General features: G+C 43.8%; 1 protein-coding gene across 1 annotated transcript in view; it reads left to right on the forward strand.

The window, feature by feature from the left end:
* Window positions 1-2330: 2330 nt before the first annotated feature.
* The window catches only part of thbs3a (thrombospondin 3a), a 31866-nt gene continuing 19373 nt past the window's right edge, over window positions 2331-14823 (forward strand). The window contains 9 exon segments of the mRNA XM_042214517.1: window positions 2331-2834; window positions 7098-7304; window positions 11360-11613; window positions 12229-12331; window positions 12494-12520; window positions 12611-12693; window positions 13536-13587; window positions 13671-13819; window positions 14260-14397. Of these exon segments, the coding sequence (XP_042070451.1) occupies window positions 2753-2834; window positions 7098-7304; window positions 11360-11613; window positions 12229-12331; window positions 12494-12520; window positions 12611-12693; window positions 13536-13587; window positions 13671-13819; window positions 14260-14397 (1095 nt within the window). The 5' untranslated portion in view covers window positions 2331-2752.

Here is a 14823-nt window from a genome sequence, read left to right on the forward strand (position 1 = left end):
AGTTTGAGGAGCTGGATTCTTTCTCCAGACGCAGTTAAGACAGAATTACAAACTCTGTGTGACACTTTTTCACTCCTCACACACTTCTGCTTCAGACTGAGGAGGCAAAAGGAGCCGGAGGTCTGGAGGTGGAGAGGTGGCGTTTCCTTCCTCCCCTCACCTGCTGTTAAACACGAGTTTCCATGGCAACGTGCTGGAGTCAGAAACAAACAGTCTGAAAGCGTGAGAGGAGGCATGCAGGGAGGACCGCAGCAGAAACCGAGAGCTCGCCTTCTTTGTGTTGCTGATTTCATCGAGAATCACTCCCACGTTACGTTTTCACTGAAGCTCGCTTCTCTCCTTTACATCAGGACGGGAGCCTGGAAACCTCCAGCGCTTCATGTTCAGTCATGTTTGTGATGAGGACTTTAGAAACATTAAAATCATGAATCCATGGATGTTTTCATGTGTGTTTGTTTGGCTGCAGGGCCCTGCGACCTCTTGATGCCTCTCAGTCTGTGCCAGCTTGGCCTTGAGTAATTCTTCACACATGAATCCTTCTGCAGAGCCTGCCCATCTAAGACACGCCCACCCATCTAAGACACGCCCACCCACCAACCAAACAATTTAGTTCAGACAGCTTTAAAAAGTAATTAGTAACTAATTACTGATTACTTCTTCAAAAAAGTAATCCAGTTGCTTTACTGATTACTTACATTTTTTGCTGATCAAAAGTAATTAGTTACTTAGTTACTTTTTAAAAACATGATACACAACCTGAATACGTAATAAAGCAACAGACCTTTCAGCCCATTTCTAATTTTTATGCATAACCGTCATCAACCCGTTCTCACTCCCAAAGCGTAACATTTTACGCTAGGTGACAAATCGTCACCATATTACGTTTTCGGCTACCCACCACGTTCCTAAATGACGACCTCGGAAAAAAGAGGAAATATGAGAACCGTCTGGACTGAATCTACACATGTTCGCTCTTTTTCTTCAAATCGCTTAGAAACACGCTATTTAACATCATTAAAGTCCTGGTTAAGTTCAGGAATAAGGTTATGGTCAGGGCTAGGGATAAGGTTAAGTTTTGGGCTGGAATACAGGGCTGGAACGTCTATTACCGCGGGAGCGTCATTGCACTGGATCCCAGCCATAACCCGCCGCGTACCATAAGAACGCCGAAGGTCTCCTTTCGCGTTCCTCAGGAACGCCGCGGGACGTGACAAAACGTCGACATGTTACGCCTCGGGAGTGAGAACGCTCTGTCGTCATATAAAATTGAATCAAATGGAAAGCCTCTTTTTAAAACTTGTTTAATTACTTTTAAACTTTTAATTTTATGCATCAAGCAGAAAATAAATTATATTCAACAGTCTTTGACTGCATATAAAATAAAATAATGTCATCATAACGCAGCTTGCTTATGGGAAAGTAACAGTAATCAAATTACTTTTTTTGCAATAGTAATCCCTTACATTACTTGTTACTTGAAAAAGTAATCGGATTACAGTAATGCATTACTGCCCATCGCTGGAGATCACACACAGACTTTAGACTGAGGTCTCAGCCTGTAAAGACGATCCCCCAACCGCCCCTCCCTGAGCCTGGTTCTGCTGGAGGTTTCTTCCTGTTAAAAGGGAGTTTTTCCTTCCCACTGTCGCCAAAGTGCTTTCTCACAGGGGGTCATACGATTGTTGGGTTTTTCTCTGTGTGTACTATTGTAGGGTCTTTATGTTACAATATAAAGAACCTTAAGTTGACTTGTGATTTGGCGCTGTATAAATATAATTGAATTAAATTGCAAATCACTGCAGTATCAGGCTAATAAAATCCTGTATGGACACTGAAGTACAAACACGTAGGACGTATCGCACAGCATGACATGTGTGTTTTTTCAGCTAGTTCCATGAGCCATCCAAAAAGGATTCAACAGAGGTCCACTTCCTGAACTTCCGGACGTTTTTCTTCTAATTCTTCTTGTAAATTATTTTCTGAACTCACACAAGGACCCTGCACAGTCTGGCCCTGGACCCTCAGCTGGCCCCCTGCAGGACTGAATGAGGGTCCCAGAACACAAATGTGGTACGGACATCAGAGCTCCTGGGAGGCAGCTCCTGACCTCTGACACCTGACCTCTGACCTGCTGTGATGGATGGAGGAGTGATCTGTTTACTGCCCTCACAGCTGCAGCCATCAGGCACTAAACTGATTCTCGACTCCTTATTCGCTGTTATGTAATCTGATCCGAGCTGCTTCTCTGTTTGTTATCCAAAAAAGTGAAGTGCAGATGTTTCACTTCAAGAAAAGAAAACTTTAACCTACGAAAAAAACTTTCTTTCTCTGTTTTTACTTTGTTGTTGTTTTTAAAGTTGAATTAATTTGATTTTCTTTTATTGTTATTGTTGCTCTCGGGTCGCGCGCACGACTTGAGCGCGCGCCAGCAGCAGTTTCCAGCTGTGCTCGTGAACCCGCCCGTCAGTTGCTCGGTTTGTCCTGCGGTGCTTCGGCTCCTCTCCTCACCGCTCACCGCTGCTGTTCGTCGGTGTGGATACAGCCTGCTCTCTCGGTCCTCTTGCTCCTTCCTCCTGGCTGAAACTGCCCCTGCTCCCCTCTCCGTCCTCCAGCTTCTCCGACCTTCTTTGGAGAGCTCCTCGGGTTCTCCTTCGGTTCCCCCAAGTCCAGCATCGCGTTGGACCTGCACGGGTTTCTGTACCTCCGGGATCTCCGGTTTAAAGTTTCCAGAGCCGGTTCTTTGAGGTCCAGCATGGGTTGGTGTGTCCCAGTTCTGCTGTCACTCATCGGCGCTCAGCTCGCTGCGGGAGTCCCGGACGGACCGGACGTCCAAGGTCAGAGAACCGAACCAACCTGCAGCTGATGCTGTAACTGAAACCGAGTAAAACGGGATGGGAAGTAGTTGTAATCCTCGAGTACTGCACTGAAGTACTGCTTTACTACACTTCGTAGAGACACATTAACTATAGCTGCTGATTTTATTAACTCCGAGCACGTTACTAATATTGTTTCAACGCTACACGTTACCAGTTTTCATATTACAGTTTTAGCAAACTTAGCAAATACATTGAAAAACTGCTCTTTAATAAATGGTGTTTATTAATGTTAATACCAGGTTTGTGTTACTAATATTGCACGACCAGCTTTCAGGTTATGAGTTCATAGCAAACGGGTTTATTAATAACAAATAAATCATTACTGATACTGTTTTAGTGTTGGTCTTACGATTTCATGGAAAAAAGGTAAATGTGTTCTACATTTATATTAAATGTATTAATAAGCTTTTCATTATTACACCTTCTAACCAGGTGGTGTAAAATCTCCCTTTCTGTTCTTAAACCTATTAAAAACTAATCTATACTCATGAATTACTCAAATTAAAATGTTTTATTTCTTTAATAAAAGTTCTTGAGACTGTATCAGTCGATCACCTGAAGTCAGAAATTTTAGTAAGGCAGTGATAAAAGGTGATTATGGATGCACAACCTGGATATTTTAGTTTGGATTTCCAGTCCCGGAGACAGAGTGAGATGGTCGAAAACATCCCGAGGACGTGTTCGGCTCAGGATGCTGTTTCTGTGAAACAAAGTGCTGCTGAGGACGTTTGAACAGCAGGTGGAAGCTGACGAAGGTCTCACGTCCATGATGGAGCGTTTAGTTATCTGAATAATAGTCTGATAATAACATCAGTGCCTGCTAAAGACTCCAGTATTGCTGAGTGCGTTATTAGTCCATTATAGTAATAAATAGTGATGCAGCCAGCTGGCAAAGGGAGCTAGCTAGCACTAGCTGATAACTGAATGAGGTCGTTTCTAAGTCACTAACACTGAACCTTTAAAATGTGGAGTCCAGAACCAGTGGATGATGTCATGGCAGCCATGTCCATCTTCTACATACAGTCTGTGGTCTTAGAGATCCAGATTTTTAATCATACCTAACTTTCCAAAGTCCTTTTTGGAATAATACTGAAAACATTAAAGAACACAAAAGGTGTCCATATTGCACATGCTGTGTAATCCACAGTGACAGCAGCTGCTGCTCACCGATGAATGTTACATAAAACACAGCAGCTGCATATTGGGGTGAATTGTAATGATTTTATTTTTTTGTGAGGACAGATTCACTCAGACTAAAGAGAAACACAGACACCAAATAAAAACCGAGCGAGGAGTTCAGGACTGAGGTGCGGACCTCTGCTGACTCTGGGCTGAGAGACCATCTTCACAGTGGCCTAATAAAGAGGAACAGATGTTATAGATCAGCAGGATCTGCTCCTATTGTTCAAGTGTTTAAAACAATCTGATGAGAAGAAAGCTTCCTCAGTGTGTCAGCGCTTTCACTGCTTTCTTCCACTTTGGGATTGTTTATAGTAACTTTCTGGGTTTCCAACAACATTTTTTTTAATCTTTTCAATTTTATCTTCTGGAAAACAGCTGCAAGCGATTTGGACCAAAAGCGAGGACTTGAAAGGGGTTCCCCGTCTGCTAAGGATTCATTTTCTGTGACGTAAGCCCAGTGCAGACAGAGATCATCTTTAAACCTTTCATTTTATTAACAAATACTTTATTACCATTAAAGCATGGAAAACAGGGTTTTGGAGGCGAGGCAGAGATTCTGTTGCTTTAAGAAACGACCAACAAACTATCAAAAAGAAACTACTCAGTCAAGTGATCTGAGAAAAGGTGTTTAACGTTTGCAGGAGTGACTTTATTTAGGACCAAGTGTTAAGTCTGCAGACTGAAAGGTGGGCGTGGCCACTGTGGGGTCGCCTGCTGGTTTCACGACTCTTCTGCGTTTTAAAGCCTCTGCACTGGGATCAGTTTTAGCGTCAGCTGTGCCTGCATGATGCTCTGACCTGTTACTGTGTCTAACACTGAGCCACCTTTGTGAAACCAGTAAATTGAGCTTAAACTGGTTCCAGCCAGATGTTTATGGTCTGAGCCCCCTCCTGCGGGCTGCATGGAGCTGACTCCTCTTTCTGCGGTGGTTCAGGTGCTACACTAGTCTCCAGTTTGAAGATTGTTGGAGTTTGTTTTAAAACATCAGGAGTCATCTGTTGTTATTGGACTAAGACATCCTGGCTGGTGTGAGGGTGGAGGGGCGGCAGGATTATCAGCTGTCTGTGTTGTTCTTCCTCTGTGGTGTTTGTGTTCAGCAGATGGACTGATCAGAAACTTCCTGAGTCGAGCTCACCAGCGTAGCTTAGTTTCACAATAAAAACCTGGAAGCTGCACAGTGAAGTTTGCTGCGTCGGTTCATGTATCAGCAGGTAAAGTGAGTCACTGCTTTCAGCATAGCCGACAGCACCTCGCACACTGCTCTGCTCTGTGTGCTGATTAGTGTCAATCAAGGCAAGCCGGCCCTTGCCCTGATTGATCTCTATCTCGCCTTCTGTCATCAGACCGTAGCTGCTTGGAAAGAGCCGTTCTGCTGAGCAGCTTCACTTTTGTGTTACTGCATTGGTGGTCCCTAATCGGTTTTGTGTGCAGCTCACTCAGGGTAGAGATTTCTTAGGTACTCCTGAACCACGCCTAGTCTGTGTAAGGATACGGGTTAACTTTTGTATTTTTATTTGTCTCGAAAGAGCATTCATGGAGCACAGGTTCCATTTATCTTAGACCAGGCGAGGTTTTTTCTTTGAGTCAAGTATTAAAGAACAATATTCTTGCATCCTTTGCGATGTTCAGACAATATTTTAGCTCCCAGAGGAATCTCATCTATTTGTCTCAGTGACATTAAACCGCAGCAGCCGCTCTGACTCATGTGATCCTCGCCCAGAATTTTCTGGTGTGTTTGAAATCATCACTGTTAAATCCACAGTGGGAGGAGCAACAATTAGAGACACCCAGTGAGAACAAGAGGGGAGATGTAAACCACCTTCATGCGTCTGTACAAATCCAGCTGAGGTGCAGAAATGCATCTGTTGTCTCGTTTTGCAGTCTGAGCAGTTGAGTGATTGCAGGAAGTTTCAGATGTTAAAAAGGAAGCTTTAACTCAGTATTGTTGTGACTTGGAGACTAATTTAAACGTGCAAAGGTCACAAGAAAGTCAGATATTAGCTGTTAGATGCTCAGATCCTCATATGATTCTAATAAAAAAAATGAAGAAGAAACCAATAAAGATGGTCTTTAAGGAAAATGGGGGCGACGGTGGGTCTCCTACATCTTTCTAAATGATTTCCATTTATCCTTCAGTTATGTCTGCTTTATTCTGAAGAGCGTCCTGAGGGCAGGAGCTGATCCCAGCTGGCTGGAGAGAGAGGCGGCGTGTACCTTGGACAGCTCAGCAGGCGATCACAGAGTTTATGATTTTTAGTGTTGAACTTTCAGCCTTAGCATCAATCATTTTGAGGCAGTATCTGTTTCTACGTCACCACAGAAAGTCTTAAAATATGCTGCCAGGCTTTGGCATCGACCCGACGCCGCCCGGCACTTTTCCAGATGTTAAAAGTGTGCTGATTGTATGTAAAGGTTCTGAAACTGAGACCAAAACCTAACGAGTTTCATGTTGTCGACGATCAAAACAAAAGAGACTTGCCAAACATCTGCCCTGGTGTTGAATGTAATAAAAAGAAAAAAGTTCTTCTATTTGACGACTTTCTCAACAAATCGAAAACATCTGGAAATGAGCGAATTCCCTCATCGCTCTTATTTCTTAGTTTTGATGCCTGTTATAACCAGATGTTTTTATTGTGTCATTCTTTACTTATGGTTGTTGTTGGTTATCTTTTTATACAAGTTACATTTCTGTGACACGTGGATTAATTAGTAGTGACGAGAAAGTAAAACAGGATTCTTCTCTGCATCTTTGCTAAGATAATCAGTGCAGAGATATCTCTGCGATCACACGGTGGGTCTTTGTCCACAGCTGTCACTACAACATGATTTCTAATTTCCAGTTTGGCCGTTGATTGGCTGTTTGGGGCAGTGGTTCGATTCCTGTGTGAGTCCTTTGAGTGTCAGATCTGTCTCACAGTGTCTCTGATAAAATCTGAACAGGAGTCAAAAACCAGTTCAGCTTTTTTCTCTTTGAGGTTTCTGAGCTAACGGACTCTCGTGTTAACGAAACACTTGTGTGCACTCTTTCCTGCTCCTCAGTGATCGACGTGTTGGGTCTGCAGGACTCGAAGCAGAGCGTTGCAGCGGTGGAGAAGCTGTCTGGTGGTCTGAGCGCACTCAGTGACATCTACGTGGTGTCCACGTTCAGGCTGCCGGCAAAGCTCGGAGGAGTTCTGCTGGGCATCTACAGCAAGCAGGACAACAGGAAGTACCTGGAGGTCGCCATCATGGGGAAGATCAACAAAGGTTGGTGGACGTGTAGCAGCTCACCCTCATCTGACTCCGGCTCTGATCCAAACACCATCCAAATCCTCTTTATTTTAAACTCTGCTGGAAATCTTAAACTTTCCAGATCCCAAAAGTGTCAGGATGGATTTTGTTGAAATGAAACAGCAGAGCTGTAAAAGCTTTCCATGAAAGCATGAAGGCTGCGGTTCGAATACTTCACTGAGAGGAAACACCTCACCAAGAGGGTCGACGTAGCAGGTTCAGGACAAGGAAAGAAAGGAAGGAAATGTGGCGTCTTTAGCTTAGCAGCTAATCCACAGTGTTTCTGTGACATCTGACAGAAACGTTTTATTTTACCTTTGAACCCACGGGACCCTGGAGAGTAACACACCGTACCGTGGAGCAGTAAGGAGGTTCCACAGATCACTGAGGAATCCCGAGACTCTGTGGGGTTCTTCAGGAGGTGTGATGGTCACTGCAAAGGTTTTAGTTGTTGTTGAAGATGTTTCATTAAAATCATTCAGCCGATGATGATGGAGGAAGTAAAACCCGTTATGACAGGCTTGTTAGAGTTATTCACACCGTTTCCACCAATCATCCTGCACACTCCACTCACCAGAGAGACACTGAACAATCTGGGGACAAAAGCAGTCTTTAATATTCCACAGGTTAAACTACACTTTAATTTCCTCTGCTCCAGGGGTGGGGAACTCCAGGCCTCGGGGGCCGGTGTCCTGCAGGTTTTAGATGTGCCCTTGATCCAACACAGCTGATTTAAATGGCTAAATGACCTCCTCAACACGTCTTGAAGTCCTCCGGAGGCCTGGTAGTGAACTAATCATGTAATTCAGGTGTGTTGGCCCAGGGTGATATTAAAAGCTGCAGGACACCGGCTCTCGAGGCCTGGAGTTCCCCAGAGTCAGACTCTGACCTAAACAGCTCATCAGAAAGGGCACAGAGTTTTCTGTCACACTTGTTTGTTCATCTGTTTCTTCCACAGCATGTCTTTATCCTGTCTTCCTTCTCTCACACCAACCAATCACAGCAGGGGGCCGCCCGTCCCTGAGCCTGGTTCTGCCGGAGGTTTCTTCCTGTTAAAAGGGAGTTTTTCCTTCCCACTGTCGCCAAAGTGCTGCTCATAGGGGGTCATATGATTGCTGGGTTTTCCCTGTATGTTATTGTAGGGTCTACCTTACAATATAAAGCGCCTTGAGATCACTGTTGTGATCTGGCGCTGTGTGAATAAAATTGAATTGAATGTATTGCTATAGATGAAAATGTATATAACTTCAGGACTACGTCACCATCTACGTCCACTCGAGGTGCAGCGTCTCCTTCTCACCTGTCATAAAGGTTGAACAGCAGAAATTTCTCACAGATTGTCCACTGACAGTTAGACATGGAGGAAAAATCTGTTGTCAAAAAATCAAATATGAACCTATTGATACATTCTGATGTAGTTTTCCCACAAGTGGCAAATAAAATACATCAGCTGGTCCAGGAGCACATGGGCTGTAAAGATGCAGACGTTTCCACTGAGTGACACATTTAACCTGCAGACTCCACGCACGTCTGCCACATCAAACACAGCTGAGCCTGACAGACTGAAGATCTGTGGAAACTCTGAGTCCTGCAGAACTGAGACGGTGGCTGATTACAGAGCTGGTAATCACGCCGAGCTCAATGATGTTTAATGAAGCTGAAACTGAACACTGCGCTCTGATGGTTCAGCCTTGAATGACGTTCACGTGGCTCTGTGCTGGGCGGGTGCAGTCTGGTCTGATCAGCTGGTCTCCGCCGGGCCGGCACAGGAATCTGGTTCTGTTGTCGTTTTATAATCTTCTTCATCCTGATAATGACAGACTGCGAGTTCAGCCTGCAGCTGCTCTAACTACATGATTGCTGTAATCAGACTCCATGTTTCATAAACTACTCTGTGTTTGTGTTTTGGCTTAGGCCGACCTTTGACCTCGTGATTTAGCTGTCTCAAAATGCTTTAGTCTGAATATGATCCACACAAATTTTCCAGAGAGCCTCCTCGCCTTGAAAATAGGCCAATAATGGGACTATTTCCAGCAGCGGATGAATCTGCACTGGGTTCTCTGGTGACAGTAATTTATGTTGAGCTGAGCGCAGCTCTGTGGGACAGAGAAATAAGATACAACTATAACTTTTATCTTTACGCCACCACAGTTATTTTATCCTGGTATTTTTATTTTCTTGGTGCTTCTCATGTTTTTATTGGTCAGCAGAGCTCCTTCTTCCTGCTGCTGCGAGCTGCCAGCCATCCGCTCCTTCAGACTGTTTATTCTTTTTAATTTTTTCCGTTACGCTTCTTCCATTTTCTCATCCACGGAACCGTTGCCCTGATCGCCTACAAAACACTTTCAAACAAAAGCATTTAGAAATTAGAGCATGGGCAGTTCCTGTCTTTATGAGTAAGCTGTGGATGATTTCCTCCTGTTGACCCTCATAAATAACTTTCTTATTTGTATCTTAGTAGCACTTTCTGTGTAGAAGACAGATAGGAGTTAAAGACTGGATTAATATTTGCTCAGTACTGCAGTCTAATATCGATGAGTTCTATTTTTATTTCATCAACATCTCTCAGGTTTGTTCTCATCTGCAGAGCTGTCCTCTATAACCTCCTGAGACCCGAACTCTTCCACAGCAGCATTTTTTATTTCTCTTTGATATTTGGGCTGATTGGGACCTGATGAATGTAAAAACAAAGAATTACCAGATTTTTACCTTATTAAGAGCCACATATGAGGATATTCATTTAAAATATTTGATAGAACAGTAGCAGGATAATGTTCTTGTAAGTGGATATCAGGCCCTTGTAGAGCAAAATTGAGTATTTTGGTCTAAATAACCCAAAATGTGATGTCCAGGAGGTTAAAGCCCATTTGTGTAACTATTTCTAAATCCCGTTAGAATTGCAGCCACATAAGCTAGCGCAATAATTGTATTTTTTATTTTTTTGCATATGAAACCGGAGGAGTGTACTTAAGCAACACGCATTCAGCTTGTCTCAGGTCGCAGTTTCCTTCCAGAAATGTCTTTTTTTAAAAATCGCATAAAAAGCGCTGGAAACAACAAAAACATTATAATCGAGAAACACGCTTTGCCGAGCCGATCAACGTTGGAATAAACGTCAGCGCAAGCTATCGCACGACCGCCCTTACCTGCCAAAACCAGAAGTGATGTCATTTTTGCGGGAAACATAGTTTTTCCCTACGGGGCCTTTCGAAGGTTTGCTGGTGTTTGTGAGTCATGTTGGCCTGTCTGTGTCATTTTGTTGGAGGCTCAGGACTTAAACTGCACTGTTGTTGGAAATAGTTTATTTTGATGCTTTTTTTGCAAAATGTTCACAAATTATTTATTTTCATTTTTCCTGCAATTTATAAAAATTGGTGCATCTCAAAAATGTAACTATAAAGACACTCAAAATAAATTTCCAGAGTTTGGAAAATATTTCATGCAACTAAATATAAACCTAGTTTATTGCACTTTGTTTTGTAATTTATGTAGTTACTATGGACTTAATGCAAACATATTATTAACATCTGGGATATAATGGCTGTATTGACATATAGCAACTTAAAATGCTGCCACAAATGGCACTACAGCAGGTAATATATTAAAATAAAATCTGGCCGACTTGGTTCTCTGACATGTGACAGAAAATGCCGCTTAACACTAAACCTTCATGATACTTCTGTATCATTATTGTGTCTAATTATAGGTGTTGTTGCAATGACTTAATACTGCCACTGTTAGATCAAACTGCAAATTACAAGGTGGTCATCTATAATCTCTAACCAGCGGTCACTGGCTCTGCGTTATCTTAATATAAACCCTATAAAAACAGAGCTATGCTTTATATGTAAGTCTATAAAATACCTGATGCCATGTTTGTGATCATGATGCATTTAAACCAAACGTCAAACTGTTCATTTTTTTCTCCTCTTCTTCTACTCCATCTATTTCTGCTCCAACTGCGACTTCTCTCTCCTCTCCTTTCTTTTACTATCTTTTGTTCTACCGTCCATGTTCTTCTGGTTCTTCAGTCCTGGTTCGTTACGTCAAAGCTGACGGGAAGGTCCACACCGTGAACATGCAGAACGCTAACCTGGCTGATGGACGGACTCACTCCATCATCCTGAGAGTCGGCGGCCTGCAGCGTAACAACATCAACATGGAGCTGTATGTTGACTGCCGACTGGCTGACTCCAGCCAGGGCCTGCCGCCGCTGGTTCCCCTGCCCAGAGAGGTGGAGATGGTGGAGATTAGACACGGGCAGAAGACTTACGCCCGACTCCAGGTTGGAGCAGCAGAAAATTAACGATCTGTTCAGTGATTAAGGAAATATTACGAGTGTTTTTGAAATAGAAGGATGTGTCAGGGGTAGCTGCTGGTTGGACTAAACTGGATTTTTGAAGACACTGCTTCAGGCTGTGGAAATACAGATGAGACTTTTACTGTGACGTAGAAGAACAGGGTTTAAATTACCTGACGAGCAGCCAGTTTGCTGAAAAAGCAGGAGGTAATTATTTGTGAAAGAGGGGGTGAAAAATGAGTCGCATAAACTCTGGATTAAAATCACTAAGTGGGGCAGGTAATATTAAAATCACTCCACCTCCCTCAGAGAAATAAATCCCATCTGAAAGGGCCTTTGTGCATGAGCCAGCACGGGGACGAGCACAGAGGAGAGTGAATAAAGCAGTGATGGGCAGCACCGCCAGTGGAACATTCGTCAGTGTCTGCACTTCACATGAGGAAAAAACCCAATTAAAGGGCGTGCTAATTACAGCCCTCTGCCAGTTTAACTGCGTCTGAGCTTCAACGTGAGAGTGAGGAACACATTTTGATAAATGAAGGGAACAGTTCCCTCACAGTTCTTGCTCTGTTCCACACTTTCTCTTCTTCTTTGTTTCAGGGGGCTTTGGTGTCCCTCATGATGGCTTTAGGGGGCAGCGTTGCTAAAGCTGGATCTCTGACTGACTGCCCGTTCCAAGGAGACTCGTCATCCTATAACTCAGGTCAGCTCACTGGGATCTCACTCAGTGTGGCTCTCTGCACTCAGACCTTCAGAGAGAGCTGGTTTCTCCTGCAGCTTTACACTCCAGCTGATCATTTTCTAACTGTAATCAATTATACCCTGTGTGACATTAATAAACAGTGATGAATTCTTTCTCTTCCAGTGAGCGGCGAGGTGAACTCCATCCTGGGTGAGATTAGCTTTTTTTTAATGCAAATAATCAAAACCAATAATCACATTTGAGCTGATTTCTGATCACTGACTATACGTCTCCTGTCAGGTGACCACACCAAGGCTCTGATTGGCCAGCTCATTATCTTTAATCAGATCCTGGGAGAGCTGCGACAGGACATCAGAGAACAGGTGAGGCAGACAGACAGGTGAGAAAAAGTCTTCTGTTGGTAGACTTTCATGTTTCAGGGAGTACATCCACCCATCCATCTGTCCATCCATCCATCTGTCCATCCAAACATCTGTCCATCCATACATTTGTCCGTCCATCCAACCATCCATCCATCCATCCATCTGTCCATCCATCTGTCCGTCCATCCACCCATCCATCCATCCATCTGTCCATCCATCTGTCCGTCCATCCACCCATCCATCCATCCATCCATCCAGCCATGTGCCAATCCATCCATCCATCCAACCATCCAACCATCTGTCCGTCCATCCATCCAACCATCTGTCCATCCAACCATCTGTCCGTCCATCCATCCATCCATCCATCCATCCATCCATCCATCCATCCATCCAACCATCTGTCCATCCATCCATCCAACCATCTGTCCATCCAACCATCTGTCCGTCCATCCATCCATCCATCCATCCATCCATCCATCCATCCAACCATCTGCCAATCCATCCATCCTTACATCCATGATCAACTAATTTATCTCATGCGCAGCCAGTACACAGTGGATTAAAACAATGTCAAATAACAAACTAAAAACTTGCAATACAACCAAATTTCCACTGTGTGACATATCCCTGATCTCAGTTTGCAGTCACTACCCAGAGCTCATAACCACAGGTGAGGGTTGGGACGTAGCTCAACCAGTAAACTGAGGACCTTTCTTTTATGCTCAGCTCTCAGTTCACCAAGAGTGAGATGTATAAATTTAAATACACACAAACACAGTGAGGTAAAGGGAGAGAAGTGGCATAACCTAAAAAGCTTATTGGTGTGTTGTTATCGTCTGCAGGTGAAGGAGATGTCTCTGATCAGGAACACCATCCTGGAGTGTCAGGTTTGTGGTGAGTTGGCGGTGCTCTTTGTCCTCCTCGTAGTTTGAGTTTGAAATGCGAGGAAGCTCTGACTCTCAGCGTCTCTGTCACAGGTTTCCATGAGCCTCGTTCCCGCTGCTTTCCTAACCCTTGTCACAAAGGCGTGTCCTGCATGGAGAGTCTGCACTACCCTGGATACACGTGTGGTCCCTGTCCACCTGGAACCACTGGCAATGGGACACACTGCAGGGACATTGATGAGGTAACAATACAACTACACTTCAACAGACAACAATGCCAGTACTGCACATTGGGGGTGTGCTCAGCTTATTTCCAGCTCTGTGGTCTTATTCTCAGACCGTACTGTTTTAACTCCTCCTTCTTTGAATCAAATCTTTTCTGATTGGCTGCCCTTCACAAACAGCAGGCAGGTGGTTGAAGCGGGCCATAGATGACCTTATTAGGGATATCCTCACTTACTGACATGATACAGATGTAGGAGTAGAAAAAATGAATCGTTGGCTTTTGGCTTTCACATAAACTGACCTCATTATTTGAACATTGATCACTGGAACAGTACATACATAATACGGAAAAGAAGGAAAAGAAGAAGCTGTCACTTTAGAAAAAGCACAACTACACACGGTATATGTTTGTAAAGCCAGATGTGTGTTTCAGTAACACCCGTCTTCTCTCTCTTAGTGCGATGTGCAGCCATGTTTCTCTCCCCAAGCCTGTGTGAACACAGCAGGGGGGTTCAGCTGTCAGCCATGTCCTCCAGGCCTGTGGGGGGCGCCACTGTCGGGAACTGGACTGGACTACGCTAAGACGCACAAACAGGTCAGGCAATAGACTGCACTTATTTTTAATTTTCCACTGGCACTCAGTTTAAGTCTTTTTTTTTTATCTTCAACTCTGGATTTATTTCTCTGTCCCGGGGTCTCTCTCTCTCTTACACACACACACACACACACACACACACACACACACACACACACACAAAGGTGTGCTTGTTTTCTCTCTTTCACTGCACCTTTATGGGTGGATACAGTTTTGTGTCAGCATGTCTGCTGTATCCAGACTTCACACTGTTTTACAGCCCGAGCGCTGGATGTGTTTATAAAAGGAAAATGCAGCTGGAAACAATTAAAAATAACTTTTGGAGAAAAGAATAAATGGAAACAATAGAAAAAAATAGAAAGTTTGAGTACATATGGCAAAAGTCACTGACTGTAAATGACTACTGTGTGCGCTACTCATATATAT

This window comes from Haplochromis burtoni, unplaced genomic scaffold, assembly GCF_018398535.1.
Source record: "Haplochromis burtoni strain Fernald_Lab_line unplaced genomic scaffold, NCSU_Asbu1 Contig_581, whole genome shotgun sequence".
Taxonomy (NCBI): Eukaryota; Metazoa; Chordata; class Actinopteri; order Cichliformes; family Cichlidae; genus Haplochromis; species Haplochromis burtoni.